The sequence below is a fragment of the Anser anser genome, assembly GCF_964211835.1.
Source record: "Anser anser genome assembly, chromosome: 7".
Taxonomy (NCBI): domain Eukaryota; kingdom Metazoa; phylum Chordata; class Aves; order Anseriformes; family Anatidae; genus Anser; species Anser anser.
The window spans coordinates 25,472,408-25,493,179 of NC_139727.1; the positions used below are offsets into that span (position 1 = coordinate 25,472,408).

The following is a 20,772-nucleotide window of genomic DNA, read 5'->3' on the forward strand; positions in this document are numbered from 1 at the left end:
ATTTTAAGGTTAAGGACAAAACTTTGTGGATTGAAGCACTGATGTCATATATATGCTACCTACCTAATTTCCTAATTTTATAGGAATGAGATTGAGGGGCCTACTTAGTTTCTGGAGGTCTGTGTCTTGTTTCAAGTGTGTACATTTTTAGTCAACTAATTATCAATTAAAAAATATATTACCTTCTGCTGCCATGGCTATCATAATAGCCTGAGAGCTCACGCTAACAGCCTTTTCCCACAAGTCAAGTGGTATCCTAATTGATTTCTCCTGTTGAAAGGATTGTATATCACTTTTTTTTTTGAATGAGAACAGAATGAATTCAGTATAGTTCTTAGAGCTGTGCACTAGATACAAGGCTGCTGAAGTGTACACTGTTGAGCAGTTGTTGTGGGTGCAATTAGTTCTACAGTGCCTTCCTGCATGATTTCCTCCCTCCCCACCCCCAAACCTTTTTTTTTGTGGTAGTGTCGGTAGTGTCAGTGTTCCTGAAGCTTATTATAGTGTCGCAGAAGTAGGGGCATGAGGGAGTAGAGAAGTTCTTACATCTCCAGCCCCTACACAGGGATGGTGGAAGACAGATTAGGACCAGTTTGTGTGTGCTTGTTTTTTAAATAATACACAGTGTAGTCTTCTTACTCAAAACTAGTTTTATTTTTTAAAAATAAATTGAATGCATAGCACTCACAAAGATTCCATTGTTTTGGACATTTTGCATTTAGGAGCACCATTTTTCTTTATGGCATAAAAAACACATTTTGGTTCTAATAGTAAGAACAGTGTATTTCTAATGTACACCACTAAAGCCCTTTTAAATAATACATTGAAACTGTTCAGTGTACATTTTCTGTAGTCATGGTGAAGCTGTAGTGTCAGAAAAAAAATCAGACTAAGTAATAAATTAAAAACAAACAGCATGTAGTGGATCTTTTTACAGTTGATCTAATGTCTTAAAAATAGTCAAATAAAAATACCCTAATAAATGTAAATTTGCAGTATTAACTAACTGAATAATCCCCCCGCCCATTATAATTCCAGTGTTAAGTATTAGTTAAACTTTTATATATCAAATGCCTATGGGATAACTTTAGTAATACTCCAAAAAAGAAAAGTCTATACTGCTGCATTATCAATAAAGATGACAAGTTAGCTGACAAAGATTTTACAGAAAAGTTTGCTACAGGCATCTGCTGTTATTTCAAGTCATGGTCTATTACAAGACTGTACATTCATAGTTATCAGAGGTAGTTAGAGCACTGAGGACTTTGATATATAGCATTGAAACAAAATGAAACCTGCAGAAGGAAGTCTATTTCTCTCAAATGGGTAACAATGCTGAATAAAAAGCATGGCATCTTATGAGGTGGAAAATCTCTACTTAACACTACTCTCAGACCTGGGGAAATATTCATTAAGAGACAGAGAGGTGAGGAAAAAAAATTTGCACTTAGAGGAAGTAAGAATTGACCACACGATGCCTATTTCGAAGTTGATTCTCTAGAATAAAACAGAGAGGGTCAGCTCTTTTATTCACCCTCCTATCCCCTCTTGACTTGCATGTATATGCTACAAAAGCCCACAACAAAAATTGGGATTTATGCAAAAACAAAACAAGTGAAACAGGATTTCTTCTCCTCCACAATAAATAGGGTTTGTAGCACTTCATCACTCAGCTCCAGGAAGAAAGAGCACAACCATCCTTCCTCCATTCTGAACATTATGGTAAGGCCCCCTCTCCTGTGATACAGCATTCATCTTAACGTTGGTAACATATCTTAATTGCCCCTACTTTGAAAGCAGTAAGATTCACAATACTTCAGTTTCATTAGGTGGTACACACTTGTAAGTGCTACCACTAAGACAGATGAGAAGGTGGTAAAAGAACAAATAAAATAAAAAAAAAGCCTTAAGCCCACATACTATAGAGGTATTTTGAAGTAGTAAGCGTCTTGTCATCCATACCTCCTCCCACATTCAACCACAGGAGAGGCAGGTGTTTTTTTAAAAAAAAATCTCCAATAATATCTTTACCACCATTTTCATCGAAGACTTGGATGAGTGGAGCTTTCTACCCTCAGACTATCCACTCCACAGGAGATAGTGTAATTTCATAAAGTTACGTAATTAGCACCTTAATTGTGATAAAGCAGTTCATTCTGAAATACATTTTGATCCACCCGTCTAGAAGAGTAAGTCTCTGCATTTTCTTCTGGAACTCCCAAATAGCAGAATAAGAAGTTACCCCTGTATTACCTGAGAATTTTCCTCCGTTGTAAGCCTGACACAGAACTGGATTTCTATAAGCATTTACCTGTGGGTTTTTTTGCACAATTGATATAGTCAATACAATTGGAGGATGCTTTCTGTTGGTTATTAATGTGTGTGCACTTACATGGAAGAATCACAGCCACTGTAGTAGTTCTGGTACAGTACAAGTTCAGCTGAAACTTTCTCTTTACTTCAATTACTCAATACCACACTGCTGGGCAGTAGTTCACATCTACATTCTGTGAACCCTAACACATCCCTTTGGTACTCTGGATACAGACACCCTGAAGAAAAGCCCCTTCATTTGCTATAGGCTCTTCCCTTTCTACCCTTCTCCCTCAGGCTATACCCAATTAAGTGTACAAACCAGCAGCACAAAGTAATGAGTAGAAAATTCCCTGAGTTAGTATGAAAGAGTTACTTTAAACATAAAAAGGATAGGGAAGAAAAAAAGGAAAAACGTAGTGTCTATCCTGTGAGGTACAAAACTTAAACTATCCAAAAATACCACTTAACTCAAATGCCTTAGTCTAAAGCAAATGTCCAATACAAGTGCTGAAAAAGGGGCAAGAGTACGGAGTTATCTAAGTTAGATTTGTTTCTTCCTGTGGTCCCCACGTATCTGGAGAAGTCTGGCATTCTATGGATTCTTAAGTTTCAGTAACTTTAACGTAAATGTTAATACTGTATGGTGGTATTACACAAACATCTTCAAAATAATACTGCATATCTCCTTCATTAAAACGTAAGTCTGTAGTTAGTCCACAGCCATTTTTCTTTTGGCTGATATTTCAAAGATGTGCATTCGAAGCACAGAGTATTCTGAGTGCCTGAGTAAGAAGTTATTACTCCCAGGTACATGCATTCTTTCAGATGTTCTGTGTGCTTATTTTTTGCAGTCTCTACTTGAGCTACGGTACTGATTGCCAATCCAGTTGCTTTTTTTCTGGAAAGACATTTTAAATTCAATTTGTTGCCCTCAAACTTATTTGAGGTTAAACAAAACAAACAAACAAAAAAAACAATTCCCCACAACGCAACTTCCTGCCCCAAATAAACAAGCACAAAATAATTTTTGTACTTATCACCTCTCAAAGCAGGGAGTAACACAGGAATATCGTCCATTCACCTGGTAACTCCTGTTGTAGGAGACGCTTATGCATGGCTTCACTTCTAGCGGAACAGCTAGTGACATAGCAGCACCGGTCTGTCCATGGCCTCGAGCCTGAACACTAGACTGTAAGGCAGCAGGGCAAGTCTGAAGCGGGTAAGATGCCGTGTGATTAGCTGATAGTATCTGTTGACAGTTCTGCTGTTCTGATGTCTGATGGTGATAGTGTAACGAAGGTTGATGAGCTTGGAGATACTGGGGTATGTGCTGCTGAACGCTGGCCTGCTGGGGAGTTGGAGCTGGGGACTGAAATACAGTATGCTGAGCAGACTGAGCATGTTGTCCTTTTTGCTTGTTTGCTTCCTTCACATCGTTATCATGTGCACTGAAACAAATTCAGGAGACAGAATACATTAAAATGGATATAAAAGTCATTTTAATTCCTTTGGATTAATTTAAGAGCACTAACAAATGATGCAGAAAGCATCCAAAGCTTTTAAAAACAATTTTAAAAAAAGAAAATCATTTTAGCATAACCAATAAAAACTCATAGTTTTAAAATTTGTTTCTTTTCAGGATTTTACCTAATTTTGTAGCTTTAAATGAGTTTTTGTATTGCTAAGTGCAATACAAGCAATACAGCAGTATCTAAAAATATCAGTACAATAAAGTGCCAGACTACCAGAACCTGAACTTAAAGCTTGCTTGCTGCTTCTAACTCATTTAAATTGGGTATGTGGTTTTCAAAAGACATGATATTTTGGCTTATTCCATGTTTAGCTTAAAATAGTGTAACTCACCCCAATTCCCTTTGATTTATACCTGCCTCAGATGTATTTAGACATACTCTTTCATTTGCTTTTATGCTGAGGTCAAGCAGGTGCCAGCTGCACACTTCAGTCAGACCTAAAGTCAGCTACGGTTTTGGTACCATATGGGGCTAATCTCTTGAACACAGGTCAACCATCACCATTTTTTTTTTTCCCCCAAAGGGACTGCTACTTTTTATGTTGCACTACAAGATGACTAAGGTTTCCCTGCGCTCTCACATCAAAGTGTTCCAGAGTGATACTGAAAACACTTCTACAACAGCATGGGCATGCTTTAGGTACTATGCCTTTCACTACATATATCAGCTGCAAGACTGGGGTTTGTTGAAAGAACAAAACAGAGGTTAGATCAGATGGTGGTGGGTTTGTTTTTTTTTTTGGAAAGAACACAACAGTTATTACTTAATACCTAGATATAGACAAACTGAAATAAAAATAAACTGCTTGCAATGTTAACAGCAATTATGTATACCAATAGATCAGTACATAGGCTTAAAAAAGGCAGCTATTAACTTACATTAATAGTCGTTCAATACATGGCACCAGGAAGTCCCAGGAGTATGCAGTGAGATGATGCAGTCGAGTAGGCCATGTTGGGGAGAGACGCAAGATAATCCTTGAAGAAGCTACGCATGCAGTGGCAACTAAAGAAGGGGCATAATTTAAAAATGCATGATCTAAAATGAAGGGAAAAGAAAAAGATTTGTATAAGTTGGACATTGTCGGCTAAGAGAACAAAGGAATAGTTACCTGAAATTTGTAACTCACCTTGAAGTGATACTTCCAGAAAGTAATCAGCATATTTTGCCATATATAACTTAGTCTTCTCTAAGCAAACCATTGGCCAGCCATCATGAAGATCAGTTTCATGGACAGCAATAGAAAGATAATAGTCGATGAAATGAGCAGCAGTTGGGAGGCACAAATTCCACTGAAATGTTTCTAGCAACAATAACTCCATATGAAGCAAATTCTGTTTTGTTAGTACCAAATTCATGTTAGTCATACAACCCAAGCTGTTCAACTGTTCAAGTTTGGGAACACTGTCTTCCTTTTCTTCAAATTTACCTTCAGATGAACAGAAAGAGGAGGGAAAAAAAGGTTCAGCACAAGTGAACAGATTGCATCTCATGTCTGCATTGGTCATATTTCAATTCTACTATGTCAAACACGTTTGAGACTTTCCCACAGGTGCAAAGCTTAAATGGAAGACTTCACTGGAGACAAAAAGGAGCATGTACTACTATAAGAGGGCTAAATTTCAGCAGATAACATCAAACTTTGTGTTGGATATTGTGCAGTGGCATATTTCCTGTTGGTTCTTCTGCCCACGCACACAGATGCTGTTTGCCAAGAGCAGAAGTGAGCTGTATTATGACATTTCTGGTACTGCATACATTTAAGTTTTTGTCACCAAATTGTTGTATAACGTGTCCCCATCATCAGTGAAATACCACTGTGATGTGACTCGGCATACATAACACCACAGCATGCGACTTTACTCATCCTCCTACCACTGCACACCCTTTTTGTTTTTAGAGTACAGCTCCATCTCTAGCCAGTGCGGCTGCTTTTATTGCCTGTTATGGTAGGCACGCTTTTACATATAACTGATAAGTTGCTCCAGCATTTCAAACAAGTGGATTTCAGCAATGTACATCTGAAAACCCACAGCGCCTTATACACTTTTTCAACTCTAACACTGCCAGTAGCTTCAGCTTTCTCTGGACTTTAACTTGTCAGGCCTGTATGTTTTTAGCCTGAAGCAAAATTGTATATGTAGAAAACCCATTAATAAGGGAAACAAGTGTCACATTTCCATACAGTTTGCCATATGGTTGTGCTATTTCAATTTCATTGCAAATTCTTTCCATCTTACACCCTCTATTCAGAACTACATATGTTGTAAATGCACGTTTTTGGAGACTTTTGCAGGACTGAACGTACTGATCATTTGCTTCTCCCTCCCCCCACGTTGGGAGCTACTTACATCAGGACTTAATCCAACACCAACCCCAATGAGTTAGTTTTTGTTTCCCATACTCTAGCAATTACAGAAATAGAAGCTTCAGGGGTCAGATAATCATTTCTGTTCTTATTTCTACAACCTTATTAGATATATCAGTATGATTTGTCCAACTCACTGTATGGCTGACTAAATTGCTTGTTTGAGCCATAAAGGACAAAAGTTTAAGTGAGCATTTTAGTTTGTGCTTTCTAAACTAATTCATACGCTATTTCTCAGAAGGACAAGGACTCCAGGCTCTCATAAGCTCTACCTGCTGCTTGTTACAAAAGATAGCAGAACTGATTTTTTAAAAATAATAATACTCTTCAAAACATGAATTTCACTTGACAATCTGGCATTATTTCAAAGACAATCCGCTTTCTTAAATGGATCAGACTGGTTTCTGAGGTCTATTTTTTATAACCAGAGCCCCATCCTTTGGGAAAGGTGGCTGGTGACATCCAGTCAAAATTTACCTCCCAGAAGAATCCAAAATAACTCTTTTCTCCTTTACAACTATTCAACAGAACAGTTATTGGTGGAGACAAGATGCAATGAAAGGAAGCTGTATACCAAAAATAGAAAACCAGAGCGCTGAGGTGTTGACTGGCAGAGAAGGCCTAGAGCTACACCACGATGATCTCACCTTGTTTGAGAAAATGAAAATATATTCAGAGAAATGGATTAGCAGAAACTGAACCAACAGTTAATTCTGCTACTAGAACAAAGCTCGGGCACTTGGTTTAACAACAATTACCAGCAGGTATTCTGCAAACTACATCCATATCTCTCTGGGGACTTCTGAAAGGACTCCAGAAAGATGGATACACACCACAGGAATCTAGCTGAGGTCTATGTAAGCAGCACAGTTCATAACGAGTGTTTGTAATTAATTCCATCTTCAGAGTACTATGCAATCACCAATGTATTCACCTGTGTTACATTTTGTATGTGACACAATACAGGATTTACATTAGCCTTAGCTTGCATAAAGAACACTTCAATTTATGAAATCTGAAGTATGCCAGACACATCCAGGACAATCAGCAGGGATCAGTACAGTCTACCTATGGTTTATTTAGTTTCTTTCTTTATCATAGGTATCTTAACTTGCTTTCAGCACTGGTTCTGCCTATTTTGACATGTCATTAGAAAGGCAGCCTTTCTATTCCTCTAATCTCCTGCTAAAATTCATTGTAGAATAAATTTGTGTTTCCAAGCACAAACATTGTTTTTTTACTTGCAGTTCATTTTTTCTTCCCTGTTTTATCAGGTGCCAACAGATATCAAACCAAGAGTCTGAAGAAATGCTCTACCAAGTGGGCCAAATTTATGTACACTAATCTGTCTACCTTTTGTAACCACTTTGTTTCCCCTTCTACCTGCTGTATCCCATCAAATTACTCCTTGCATTTGGCAGAAGAACCTATGTTGCTCTGGTTAAAGTATGGTGCCACATACTTACTTGCTAAAAGTAAACAGGAAAGAGCAACCACATGCAGCTGCTGTACAGATATGTCATAACGATCCATAAAGAGGTCCAACAGATACACAGCTAGATGTCGTGCAGCAGGACAGAGTCTGAACCGATTGCTCACGATGGCAATCAGATCTGCAAAGTATCTTCTCAGATGTAACTGGGGAGATTGGCCTTTGTAGGAGGGCAGCTTCAGCTCCTAGATGGACAGTAGCATGTAATTTTATTACAACCACCATTGAGTTTGTATTGCTATCAAGCCAATACAGCTGATATTCCCACACTTATCATGGAATTTTCAGTGTTTCTCCTCCCCTTCTTTTTGTTCCCATAGTTTCAGCATTCCTTTTACAGAGCAAAACTTGTTTGTTGTAGTGTAGAACTGATAAATAACTTGGTTCTGCATAACATTAGCATAACTTAATTAACATATTTTCATTATGGAATCAATTAGAGTGACTTTCGTGCAATCAGTTAGAGTGACTTTCATTTTTACCACCTCCTATACCACCTCTCCTGCAAAGAGTGTGTACCTCCCAGCAGGGGAGCAGCAACGGTATCCAAGTACTCCTCAGATGCTTCAATGCAAAGTCCAATAGCTTAACTCAGCCCCCCCCGCTACAGTTTAATCTGAGCAACCAGACTTTGTACTGAAGTGTTTGCGTGTCCCAGTGCTGCTGGATCTCCTGCAGGTGCCTCCAGAAGGGCACTAACAGCTCGCTGACGGTAGAAACGTTAGGAAGAGGAAAAGGGGGTGCAGGGGTGTCATCGCTTGCTACATGTGCACGTCTAACCCTGACAGTCTGATCTCACTGGTGTTGCACTGACGCTGATTGCTGTGTGCTCTCAGACATTTAGTTAAGCGTATATAAACCTCACGCAGTCTGTGATTTGGGAGAGAGGGAGGACACAAAAGCTCTACCAACACCACAGATGAGAAAAGTCTTTGGCACGATCTGTTTTGAATACAAAACTCGGTCTGGCACAAAGAGCATTCCCCAGGCTCCTGCCTAGCAGCTACTCTCCTCTCCTGCATCCAGCAGAGCAGCGCTGCTGACGCCTCTTACCCTACGAGTTACATTGTGGAGCTTGGACTAAGTAGGATTTTGAGTGCAATTAAATTCCCATCGGAACAGGCTGGTGACATCCAGTTAGAATTCAGTCACCCCAAATTTTCAAAGTTTTAACATCAATGCAAGGGTCTGGAGCATGCTAGTGAAGTGGGGGAAAGAACTGACAAAACAGCCACCCGGAACCTACTAAACTGTGGAATTTGCGTCTCAAAAGACTGACTTAGTTTTAGTAATTGTACCCTTGGAAGCACACAGATCATCCTGTTTTTCTCGTGTTCCTCCCTCACCCCCCTCAAAAAAAAAAAAAGTTGCTGTGGCAGTCACACCTTCAAGGAGGACAATCCGCTCACCGAGCGCTGTAAGGCAGCGGGAGCGCGTTTGGAGCAGGCTCAGTCACTGCAAACTAACTTTCAAGTCGAGACAGTCGGTGTTTGGTACCCAGCCGCCCCCAGCGACCAACTTCAAGTTAGAGCTGAAGCAACTTCAAAAAACCCCAGACCCCGTACTGCTCTGCTGTGCTCCGTGCGTTTCGCTGTCATTCCGCCCGTATCGCAGCACTTTTTCTCAACTCGGCTCTGCCCGGGCACCCGAGCAGAGGAGCCAAACGCACCCTGACCCCTTTCAAACCGCAGGGTGAGGCCGGCCGGGCCGCTCCGAGCTGTCAGGACGGGGGCAGCGGGCCGGGAGGTGCCCTTCTGCCCCCCTCAGGGGCACGGCCGGACCCCAACAAAACCCCGGCGAGCCCCTGCCCGGGCAGCCCCCACCCCCGGAGCCCCCCGGTACCTTGTAGCGCAGCGCCTGGTGGATGTCGGCCGCCAGCTGTCCTGTCCACCACTGCGCCTCCAGCTCCATCGGGGGGCGGCGGCGGCCGAGGCCTGGGCGGAGGGGAGGGGAGGAAGCGGCGCTCGCTGGGGACGGGACCGCGACGGGAGCGGGGCGGGCGGCGCCACCCTCGCCCCTTCCGCGCTGGCCCCTAATTAAACGCAATCGGCCGCCGCTGCCGCTCCCGCCGCGGGGCCCCGCGGCCCCCCGGCCCAGCTGGCCGGCATGCGGGGCACAAGTGCGGCTCGTTAAGCCGGGCACGGCGCCGGGCGATCGCGCCCCAACAAAGGCCGGCGGCGCTGCCGCCGCCCCCCTGCCTCCCGCCGCCCCCCCCTCACCCTACGCGGCGGCGGGGCCTGGCCCGGGGCACGTGAGCGCGGCGCGGCGTGCCCAGCGCTCCCCCGCCATCACGCGGCGCCGCCCGCCTCGCCCATTGTTAAAGGGCCGAGCGGCCCGGCGCGTGTGTACAAAGCCCGGCAGCGCCCGCACGCCGCCGCCCACGCCGCCAATCGCCGGCTGCCTTACATCGCGGCCCGCCCGCCCGCCGCCAATCAGCGAGGGGAGCTCACGGGGGAGAGGGGAGAGTGCCGAGCTCCGCGGCTACGCGCGGGAAGGGTTTGGGCCCGCGGAGCTGCCGTAGCCGGCCCCGATAAAGGGCTGGGGACGGGGCCTGGCCGGGCCCTCGGGGGCTTTCCTTGGGGTCTCCCTTTTGGGGTCTCCCCCCTGGGGTCTCCTCGCTGCTGAAAGGGCTTGGAGGGACTCTGAGTCTCGCTCGCGGGGCGCTTTGCACAGCCAAAAAAGTTAGCGTGCACTTACACCTGAACTGAGTGAATAAAGATAGCAAGCACGTCCTGAATGCAGCTGACAAGCCCCAGCCTGGCTCTTTATTTCATTCCCTTTCTCATCGCCCTGCTCCACCTGTGGGCTTTTTGGTGCCTGGGCCGCTCCTGCCAGCAGCTCTGCCTCGCTGAGCTCCTTCACACATCTTTCCTTCAGCCAGCTGGTAGATGAAATACCTTCGTGGGTTGCAAAAAGCCACGAGGCTTAAGTACGAGGCTGATTTTTGCTGATTTTTTGGTGAATTCTTGCACGCTGCTGGTTAAACTCTGGCAGAACGCTTGCAGTTGTAGGCATCCTCCCTTCAAATAGACTGCACCTGAGCTTCTGCCTTCCTGGAGGTTATTACTGAAAAGAGCTCCTCCACAAGCACCTGTTTCAGAAGGTCTTTTTCTAGCTATTTTGCCCTGCTTGGTAATCCCCTGCTTTACAGGTCTTCCAAAATGGTACTTCCAAAGTACTTAGTGCTTTCTAGTGGTTCACACCTTTAAATTCCCAAACGTCCAATCAAATCGCTAATGAGAATATAAAACCTAGTACAGTAAGTATTGCAAAGGGATGGAGAAGAAATGCTTTGGATGCATTTTATGGTGAGGGAGTAGGTTTAATTTTTCATTTCTACCCATGCTCAGACATGACTCTAATTAAGAAAAGGGAAACCAACTTTTTGACATAACCAGTTTAATGACTTTGTAGTCAGGGCAGTAAAGGCCTTTTTCTGCACATACGCATGTCTAACTGGAATGGATAAGCCTGGGGATTTCACTGACCTTTTTAATCCGAGCAATTGTGCTAATATGTGGAAGCCCTTGTTTTCAGGATATATTTCTCAGACTGTTTCCAGTGCAGCAGATTTTGTTATGTAGTGGAACATAGCTTTCTGAAGAACAAAAACGTTTGAGAGGAGATGTTCATAACTTATGTGTGTGCATATGTGATTGCGAAAATACTTCAGCTATCTGAAATCTATGGGCTATTGAAAAAGCATCACTTTGGTTTTCTAATGGCTTTTAGTCTCATCTCTATGCATTGTTTGATAGGCAATTGCATGCTCAAGCTGATTTTGATATTTGCAGAGCAGATATGTTGTTTTAAAATTATTTATACTTAAAGAAAAGTAATGCAAAATGTTTATGTTTTGAGGGTAAGCTGTATCTCAGCAACAGATTTCCTAATGGGGACAGTCACTAAAAACATCTTTATGGCCTTCTAAAATGCATTGCGTGCTTGAAGAAGAGAAAAGTAATAAACACCAACGTGCTAAAACCTTGCTACAATGGGTCCAAACAGATAAATGATGTTTCCACTCTTGCATATTGGGAGAAATTACTGTCATTAGCACCACTGCCTCCCCTTAGAGCTTTCTAAACACCAAGTCAATTAGTCTGTTTCTGTATTAAGTGAGGAAAAAAAAAAAGAGATACATGCTGGCTTATTTTTCAGATCTACGTACTTGTCTTGCCTGTGTAGGAAATGTCATCCTGATAAAGCTGTGTACTCTAAGAGCTATTTTATTTATGTGTCATACTTGGAAAAAACAGTGACTTGTAGTTACTTGCTACACTACAGAGCTGAGCTGTGGAATGCTTTCCTTGTAATGCTTTCTTCATTTCCTTTCCTTTTTTTTTTTTATTTTCTTTTTTTTTTCCAAATTGCTGGGCACCTATTATAACCTATTTTAATTGAGTTGTTGATCTTATAAACTGTTACTTGTCTGATTTCCATGTGATCAAAACATAGGTTTGGGAAGAGCCTCACCATCCTGCCCAAGGCCAGGATTGCTCCTGGCATGCATTTTTCTTATCTTAGAAACAGACAGTAAAACAAAATCACAATTTCCTTGAAGAGTGTATGCTAGTGCTTCAGTGTCCTTACGTTGGACAGTTTGTTAATGTTTGGTATACACGTCAAGCATGTTACTATCTATAAACCACAGACATTGAGAACTGATAATTGAAGGCTGTGTTGTCATGTCTCCTTTCTGCTGTTACTTTAGGCCCAGCGATCACAAACCATTTTACCCCTCCTCACAGGTCATGTTTTCTAAACTTGCAATTGCTGTTCTTTTCTAGACACTTGTTACATGGTTCATATCTATCTTAAGTGCATGATCTAAGCTAGATGCAGTGCAGTTAGCTCAAAGATGTTTTTCATCAGAGGTGGCCTCTGTTCTTTTCCTAGAAAATCATCCTATTGAAAGAGCCAGAGTACTTCTGTATAGCTACGTTGTTATCTGCAGGAAGCATACATCTCTGCACTGTGACTCTTGACTGGAAGAACTGAGAGTGTTCTTGGAGCCTCCAAACTTTATTGGGTAAGTGGATTCACTTTTAAGTGGGAATGGGAATAGTGCAAATGAAACGTGGATAGATTAATACAATTTCAGATTTTATCTGCTTTTGGTGGTCAAGGCTGTGTACAGTGCTCTAAGTGTTCCCACCTTAGTCCCCTGTGTGTAAAGACAGAAGCAAAAAAAACCCTTATTAATTCCTTAGACTAAAGAGAGGATATTAATGTTTACTTTCATTAGGTTTTCATCAGGTAGTTAGGTTTTCATTAGCAAGAAACTGGAAGTGTGAAGTTTTCTGCTTAGGTGTAGCATATGGAACCTGAGAGAGCAGAAAGCAGAAATCATTGTTATGAAACCATTTTAAATGCATATCCTCTTTCTGTGAATGGCCATGAATCACCTAAACAAATTCTTGTGTCTCAAGAGGGAAATACGATTGGCTGTGAAAGCTCCTGTCTGTGCTTTGAAAAGGTGCCAGGTAACAAGAAAGACCGTTATTCTTGGAATTCCTCAAGAAAAATTATGACCCTGAACTACGTCCAAAACAGGGTATAATGGAACCTGTGAAATCTGGACTAAAATGCTTATAACATTATTTTTTTTGTGGAATCTTCTAAGGAGAATGCAACTAAATTGCAGAATTTATGGATCTGTAATTCACAGATTATAGTCTTAACACAATTTCAGGCATGATGGGTGAGCTGACTTCTCTTTGTAGTTACTGTGAGGTTAGATCTGTATCTCAAGAACTGATGCATGTATTTGTGTTTAAGCTGCTTTCTCCCCCCCCCCCCCCCCCCCCCCCCCCCGAATTTTTGGTGGTTCTTCTTGGCCTCTGGAAAAAAAAGAAATGTGGCTTTTAAAATATAAATTAAGAACTTGCAGGTAATTGCCAAGTACAGCAAAGACTCTGATCTCTGTACATTAGAAACTTTTTCCTTCTCCTAATATAAAAGGATCCATTTCTGGTGTATTGTTTTCAGTGTTAATGGTACATTAACCACAGAGTATCACAGTTTCTAAAGACTGACGCATTGTTTTTACCTTCGTACCTGTTGTCATTAGATACATATTTGAAGTTTGGATTTATCTTGACTGACAGAATTAAACAAATGAGTCACTTCAACTGTGTAAGTAGAGTCCAGGTTAGAAACTCAATTCTGGGATGACAAAGCACTGAAAGAGATGTTTAAGCAAAGACTCAAACACTATGTTAATTGTATCGGTTCTTACTTTTAGTTTGATGTTCCTCGGTGGTTCCATCTGAATAAAAAATGGTAACTTCTTAGATGGCATTTCTGAAGGACTGCATTTTTGGAATTATAATTAAGAAAATCTCAATTTTGTGGAAATTCTTAAAAAAGAACTTTCTTAAAAAAGAAATATCATCCAAACTTAGTTCCTGTTTTCCTTAGGGCTGGGAAAGTTAGCTCTGTTTTTGTTACCGTACTTGTTGATCTTATTTTCAAACAAAGGCTGTATTTGATGACATTCATAGCAGTAACATTTCAAGGCCATTTAATTAAAGGGAGTGAATCACTTTAAAGACAGGACTGTAACTGCTCACCGAGTTCTTTTGCAGCATGGTGGTAGATGAAATGTAGCGTGTCAGTTAAGGGCTTTAACACTTCAGAGGCATTAGTGTGAGGGCTGCCTCCTACTGAAAACACTCCAGGGTTGTGTTTGTAAATGTCTGTACTGAATGTTAAAGGTATTCTATGGGTAAGATTTTCAAAGTTGTCTGGGGATTTGGAGTCCCAGAGTAGCTACTAAAATGTGATTATTGTTTTTGAACTTAGCTGGTAAATATCCTTTGGAACTGTTGTCTCTAGTTATTAATACAGCTATTAAGAGAGAAAGCCATTAAGAGAGAATTCTCTGGCCTGAATGATACATGCTTTTTGTAAAGCCTTTTGATAAGCAATTTGGCTTTAAGTGTTTTCCCATCCTCTGGGAAGCAATTTTAAAAATGCGTGTCCATGAATGTTTTATTTGGCATTAGGATGAATGTGTATGTTTTTGGTAATGTGTTGGATGAAGGAAACATTCATATAAGTGGAATTGTGCTGACAGATATAATTTGTACTTAGGGGGTTCTTTATTTCTGTAAGACACACTCCCAGCTTAAGAAATAACTTTGTCAGTAGCTAAAAAGATCCAATGAACTCTGCATCTAAAGCATATGTATATACTTCCTGCTTGGAAGGTTTCAGCTGATTTGACTGAAATTTAGGAAAGGTTACTTGTCGTGCAGTTAGCTCAGAGATGGAGGAGTACAACAGTTAGTGATATGTTGTTGTTCCTGTCAAACATGTTTTCATTTTGGTTATATCCACAGAATATAAGTGGAGCAAAAAGGCCTGTTCCTTTCAAACTGAAGATCCAAGAAAAAAAAAAACTTGTCATTTGTTTTTTTAAATATTTATTATTATTATTTTTTAATAATATGCAGAAGGCAGCCCAGGCAGGGTACCACAAAGTTAATGCTTTTGACTGCTGGTGGTTGCCGTATAGGAGAACTACATGAAGATGTAGGCTTACATCCACAGGGGGGCTTGGTCCTTGCAGTGCTTTGTGTTGAAGTAGTTGGTACTAGTACTTGACTAGCTAGTTTTTTGTACCCAGGCACAAGTAGAAAACTTTACAGGTCCAGTTTCTTGCAGATGAGAATCTAGCTACTACTACTGAAAATAACTATTAACATCCTCTGTTTGTTCTAAGGGCTTACTGAGTTTGTTCCGAGTCTGTTCTGATTTATATGCGTGGGGTAAGGCAGCAGTACTTAGAGCACTCTGTTCCCTCTTACATGAGGGAAAGCTGCTATTACACCCTTCTGGAGCTCTCTCTACCCTAGGCTGAACAAGCCCAGTTCACTCAGCCTCTCTTCAAAAGGGAGTGTTCCAGTTCTCAGCCATCTTGGTGGCCATACAATGAATTTTCTCCCCATAGTCCATGACTTTGTTGTACCGGGGGGGAGGAGGGAGTCCTAAAGCTGAATGCAGTATTCTAGATGTGGTCCGATGAGTGCTAAGTGGAGAGTAATAATTGCTTCTTTTGATTTACTTGCTATGATCCTGTTAACTCAGGCCAGGTTGCTGCTAGCCTTCTTCAGTGCTGGAGCATACAGTTGGCTCATGTTCACCTTGCTGCTGTGGGAGTCTTCAGCTTCCCTGTAGCGCTGGGTGGTTTAGCACTTTCTTCCAGGATACTTGCCAGGATCACAGCATGGTTTACTCTGTATTCATGAAGCTAAAAAAAAAAAAAAAAAAGAAGAAAGATACAGTGCAGCAGGCTTGGTGCTAGGGTAAATCCTGCCAAATCCAACAGGGCATGTGTGTGTTTCAAGTACTGTGCTCTTTGATCCGTTACTTAGAAGAAGTGCTGCACCTTGTTCTGTTTTCTTGGTAGTGAAGAGCTTTTAGTTTGGGCTTGTAATGTGTAGGGATAGTGTATCCTAATATGAGCATGGATCACAATGAGATCTGGGACCTGGTTCTGCAACAGTGATGACTGTGGCAAATTCTGAATTTGATGCATCAGAGCCTCTGAAAGGAATCTTCGGGTCTTGCTATGCTGAAAGAATTTGAGATTTTTATATTTTGGACATTTTACTGCCAGGCAGATGGTCATGTATTGAATGAACTGAATAACTATATATCTTGCTGGCGTGTTGATGCACCTTTCTCAAACTTTATGGACAACTAGACCCTTCACCACTACTTAATATATTCTTATGCTATTCAATGCATAATTACCTAGTCCCAACGTGTCTAGTTGAGACATGTTTTTTTGAGACGTGAATCAGTGCTCTGTATTTTTACTCACTGCATTGTGACTCATTACACCCACTGCATTATTAAAAATGCAGAGACATACCTCTCTCTGAATATTGTTAAAAACACTGTGATGACTTGTTTAAAAAGCACGTTAAGTGAACAATCCAGTTGAAAATGTGCCCAAGCAGTTTGGTTTCACAGTATATTATCAGTAGTACTCCTATCTGAAACTGTGACCCCATTTTGTGTTAGGGTCTCCATTTGGTACTGTTTGATGTACACATATGAAGCCTGTGCCCTTAACAGGTGGTTAGCACTTCCTGGGAGGAAGGGATCATTACTAATTTTATTTTACTTTTTTTTTTTTTTTTGTCTAAAATAATCAGCACTGACTATTTCTTTAACATAATATGGAAGTAGACAGTATTAAGACAAGTTCTGCTCTAGGAAGAGAAGAGCAGTCTCCTTCACCCTGTTTAAGAGATCAGAGGAACTTATGAGTTGTGGCTCATTCTGCACCTTAAAAAACCTCAGACTTGGAGGAAATGTGCTGTCAGAAGAGTCAGTGTGCAACTGTGAGCTCTGCTTAGTGGATTTGCACTTTGAATTGTTGTGGTCACATACACAATTTCTTATGAACTCTTATGTTCGTATTCCTGTCCCATTCATAATTACTTTGAGGACAACGTGTAAGAACCATCTCTTTTGTGCTGTTGGCAAAATGGAGTCATGTTCACTTAGGGTTTTGAGTGAGAAACATTGCATATGAAAAAATTATATGAGCCTCAGTCTGAAGTTACAGATATCAATATGGTAAATAAACAGTATCTTTGAAACACTCTCATGCTAACATAATATTTTTAATTTGTTCAAGATTATCTTTGGCAAGAAAACAAACTAGCACCTCATGTTTCTCCTCTCACTAATGGCCTCAGTCTTAAGAAATACCAGCTTGTGTTTGTTTTTCAGTGGTGGTCCAACAATTTCAAAACAGATGGTAAAAGTCAACCTTTCTGTTTGAGTCATTGCTTTGCTTAGTACGTGACTGTGATGAGAGTAGTTATTGCTTGTAAGAAGTAATTTGATCAATATTGCTGGGTGCTAGTTTTGCAAAAGTTTGTTACATTTTGGAACTTACTCTTTGCTTGAAAATGCTTGTAGAATTATTTTGAGTTTACTGTCCCTGATCTGCAGTTTGCAGTTTACTGTGTTACTTAGCTATTAAAGCCAAGTGGTGTTATTTTTGGTTCCTGAATGGACTTTTGTAGATAATCACCAGGTAAGTCCTCAGAGACTAATGTTCAGAGCAGTGCTCAGACACTGATACACTTGGTTGGGGTTGCCACGGAAAAGTTGGCTTTTCAAACAGTATCATTGTTCATTGCTAGATCAACACGTTGTGTTAGATCATAGGGGCTATGTATGGAAAAAAACATGTCAGTTTAGACAGACTTTTCCAACAGTTAGATTTTACTGCCTGACCGTGTTTATTAAAGATTTCAGATAAGAATTTCCGTGGTGATGATCTAGAAGTGGAAAAAAACAAACAAACAAACAAAACCCAACAACTCTCCATATTTTACTTAGATTTAAATAGATTTTATTATGAAAGTCAGAGGTATAATGCTGCAGACACAGAGACACAGATGCTGGAACCAATTTGCATTGTGGTTTAATGAAATATTAAGTTCAACACTAGGACTCCTACAAGTGGTTTAAAAATGTGTTGCTGCATGACCCAAAGCTTTGATCCTGCATAACATTTCTCTGATACTTCAGCTTTGTTTAAAACCTTTAATTGGGTTATGCTTGTATTGGTTAGAATTGTCTATTAGTACTGCAGTTACTTTATACAAGAACAGGAATCACCTGTCCTCTAACAGTCAACATAAAGCTCGCAGAAAATTAGAAAGGCAATGTAAGCCATATAGTTTATACTTTTACTATTTCAATGAATTCAAAATGTGATATTATCATAGAACCATAGAATATTCTGAGTTGGAAGGAACCCACAAGGATCATCGAGTCCTGATATAGATCAAGTTTCTACTACTGTCTGACCAGTAGTAGAACTGCACAGAGATCTGGTATTAGTGACAATGGAAGCCTTATTTTTACAGATGGATAAGAACATTTTTCATCTGTGTTTCTGAGTTTCACTTCCTTGTTCTGTGAAGAAGTTAGCTGTGGTGTAGTAACTGAGTGACAGTTATGTAATGCAATTACTGGAACCAAATAATTCTGTAAACCTAATTCATCCCAATGCTTCCACTGAAAGCAAATGAGTAGTGCAAGGTGAGGTGGCAGGATTTGTCTTAAAGTGTACATAGGCTGGAGCAACTATTTATGTAGTTACTGGAAACAAAAAGAAATTGTAGGCTTTGATTATTTTACTCTCATAGGAAAAGACAGAAAGCAGAAATTATTTTCAGAAGATAGAATAGCCTCCTTCTTACTTGACTTCGTGGAGCTGTAATAGTTTGTCTAAATTCAAAGAAAAAACACAGGAGAAGTAATAAAAGTATCTACTGGCTTTTGTTTTTGAGTTCAGCTTAGGTCGTGCTCAATATTATTTCATAGCCTTTCTCTCGTGGTTTGTGAGTACTTCCCAAAGCCAAAATATATGGTTTTGGCTGATTAATGGCCTGCGTTTAGATGAGGGCAAGCAGTGAAATATTCTGAGGTTGCAGAACACAAAGAATTGTCAGAGCTCTCCAGCGTAGCTACAACATCCTCCTCCCAACAGGAGAAACATTATTTCACTGTCCCCATCCCCTTTGACTGAGATTGTGTGTTTCCCTTGAGGCTACTTCAATCATGGTGTAAAATTTAATAATAGTGATGTATATTTCACTGAAGACATAATTTAGAGAAAATGAGGGAGCAAGCCAGCAATATATGATCAAAGAAATCTCCATGGATTTGAAATACTCCACAGGTCACGGTGTAGAGAAAGTGGATACATAAATGTAGGGAAAGTTATATGCAGTGCGGACATCTGTTTTCAACTATTTTCAAGTTGGGATTATTGCAACATAAATATTTACAAGTGTATTGAGATTACTTTTACAGTGTCATGGAATAATCGTTTTATTTCACTGGATCATGAGGAGCAACTAAATGAGCTGAACAGTAGGGCAAAAGAACACAGTGTTTATCCTGCCCTTCTGTTTTTAGCTTCTTCCTGAAATAGAGGATTAAATAGCATAATTCTGAATCAGGATTTTCTTGTGAACACCTAAACTGCTTACTGCGCTAAGAGCTTGATATGGAGAGAGAATGTTATTTTGGAAAGTGCAGTGTAACACGGCTTATTTTTCAAGTCATTTAGGAGAAGTTCTCAGGAGTAAGTTTCCAAGGTAATCACTCATGTCTGTCAGGAGCACGCCCTGAAAGCATTGCCTAACTTTGACCTGCTGCCAACTGGCTGGGAAACTGTGGTATTAATAATAATAATAATTAAAAAAAATAATAATAACAAAAAAATCAAAGGCTGTTTTAGCATAATTTAATCGTGTCATGAACAAATCACCAAAATTTAATTTGAGGGCTCCCCATAATCTAGATTTCTGAATTTGTTGTTAATCACCATAACAATTCCATTCCCACTGAAGTCAGTTGGAGTTTTAAAACTGAGACATTTGTGTTCTTAAGTTGTCAAAATCTGTACAGGCTTTACTAAGTATTTATTACTTTCAGCGCCTCATGCACCAGGAACAGTTCTGGTACCGTTCCTGTTCCCAGCTGTGAGAATAGCTGTAGTCGGAGTGAGCAGCTGCCTATCTCCCAGAGCCTATTTATCTGGGATATTAATGATATCACCAGGGAGGTGATAATCCCCCTGTACTCTGCTCTGGTAAGGCCTCACCTTGAGTACTGTGTTCAGCTTTGGGCCCCTCACTACAAGGACATCGAGACCCTGGAGCGTGTCCAGAGAAGGGCAACAAAACTGGTGAAGGGCCTGGGACACAAGTCCTGTGAGGAGCGGCTGAGGGAACTGGGGTTGTTTAGTCTGGAGAAGAGGAGGCTCAGTAAGAGTAACAAAAGGAGGCAGGTTCACTTCATGGCAACTTGATGTTAGCTGCCATATGTATAAAAAATAAAGACAAAGTTTGTTTGCTTCTTGAGCATTTATGTTCCAACGGTCAGCTTAGAGATGCTGATAGTAATCTGTGATAGACAGCAGGTCGTTTGCCTATCTATGTAGGTCTATGTAGGCTCTTGATAATACAAAGTATAATGCGATTTGAAACTGCTTGCCCCAGTGTAAAGGAACCTTC

General features: G+C 40.8%; 2 protein-coding genes across 3 annotated transcripts in view; one reads left to right on the forward strand and one right to left on the reverse strand.

Annotated features, from left to right (window-relative positions):
* Nucleotides 1–630: 630 nt before the first annotated feature.
* CCNJ (cyclin J) lies at nucleotides 631–10,076 on the reverse strand. Of its 2 annotated transcripts, none has more exons than XM_083844010.1 (5): nucleotides 9,551–10,076; nucleotides 7,683–7,893; nucleotides 4,978–5,277; nucleotides 4,727–4,853; nucleotides 631–3,764 (listed from the first exon to the last, which is right to left on the reverse strand). In XM_083844010.1, exons 1-5 carry the CDS (start codon nucleotides 9,617–9,619, stop codon nucleotides 3,353–3,355), a joined length of 1,119 nt encoding a protein of 372 aa, XP_083700136.1. In that variant the 5' UTR covers nucleotides 9,620–10,076; the 3' UTR covers nucleotides 631–3,352. The 2 variants fall into 2 exon arrangements, with proteins under 2 accessions (XP_083700136.1, XP_083700135.1); XM_083844009.1 differs by having other exon boundaries at nucleotides 4,727–4,886; nucleotides 9,551–10,066.
* Nucleotides 10,077–12,607: 2,531 nt separating this feature from the next.
* ZNF518A (zinc finger protein 518A) overlaps nucleotides 12,608–20,772 on the forward strand; it is a 42,199-nt gene continuing 34,034 nt past the window's right edge. Inside the window, exon 1 of the mRNA XM_083843998.1 lies at nucleotides 12,608–12,740. The gene's annotated coding sequence lies outside the window, so the exon portion shown is untranslated. The remainder of the gene's footprint in view (nucleotides 12,741–20,772) is intronic.

What these genes read in the sequence shown, in the direction of transcription:
- CCNJ (XM_083844009.1), bottom strand. Translation starts at nt 9,619, where the DNA reads ATGGAGCTGGAGGCGCAGTGGTGGACAGGACAGCTGGCGGCCGACATC. An exon ending in ACCAGGCGCTGCGCTACAAG is followed by an intron (nt 7,894 to 9,550) that starts GTACCGGGGGGC and finishes CTGTCCATCTAG; the next exon opens with GAGCTGAAGCTGCCCTCCTA. An exon ending in TGTATTGAACGACTATTAAT is followed by an intron (nt 3,765 to 4,726) that starts GTAAGTTAATAG and finishes AATTTGTTTCAG; the next exon opens with TGCACATGATAACGATGTGA.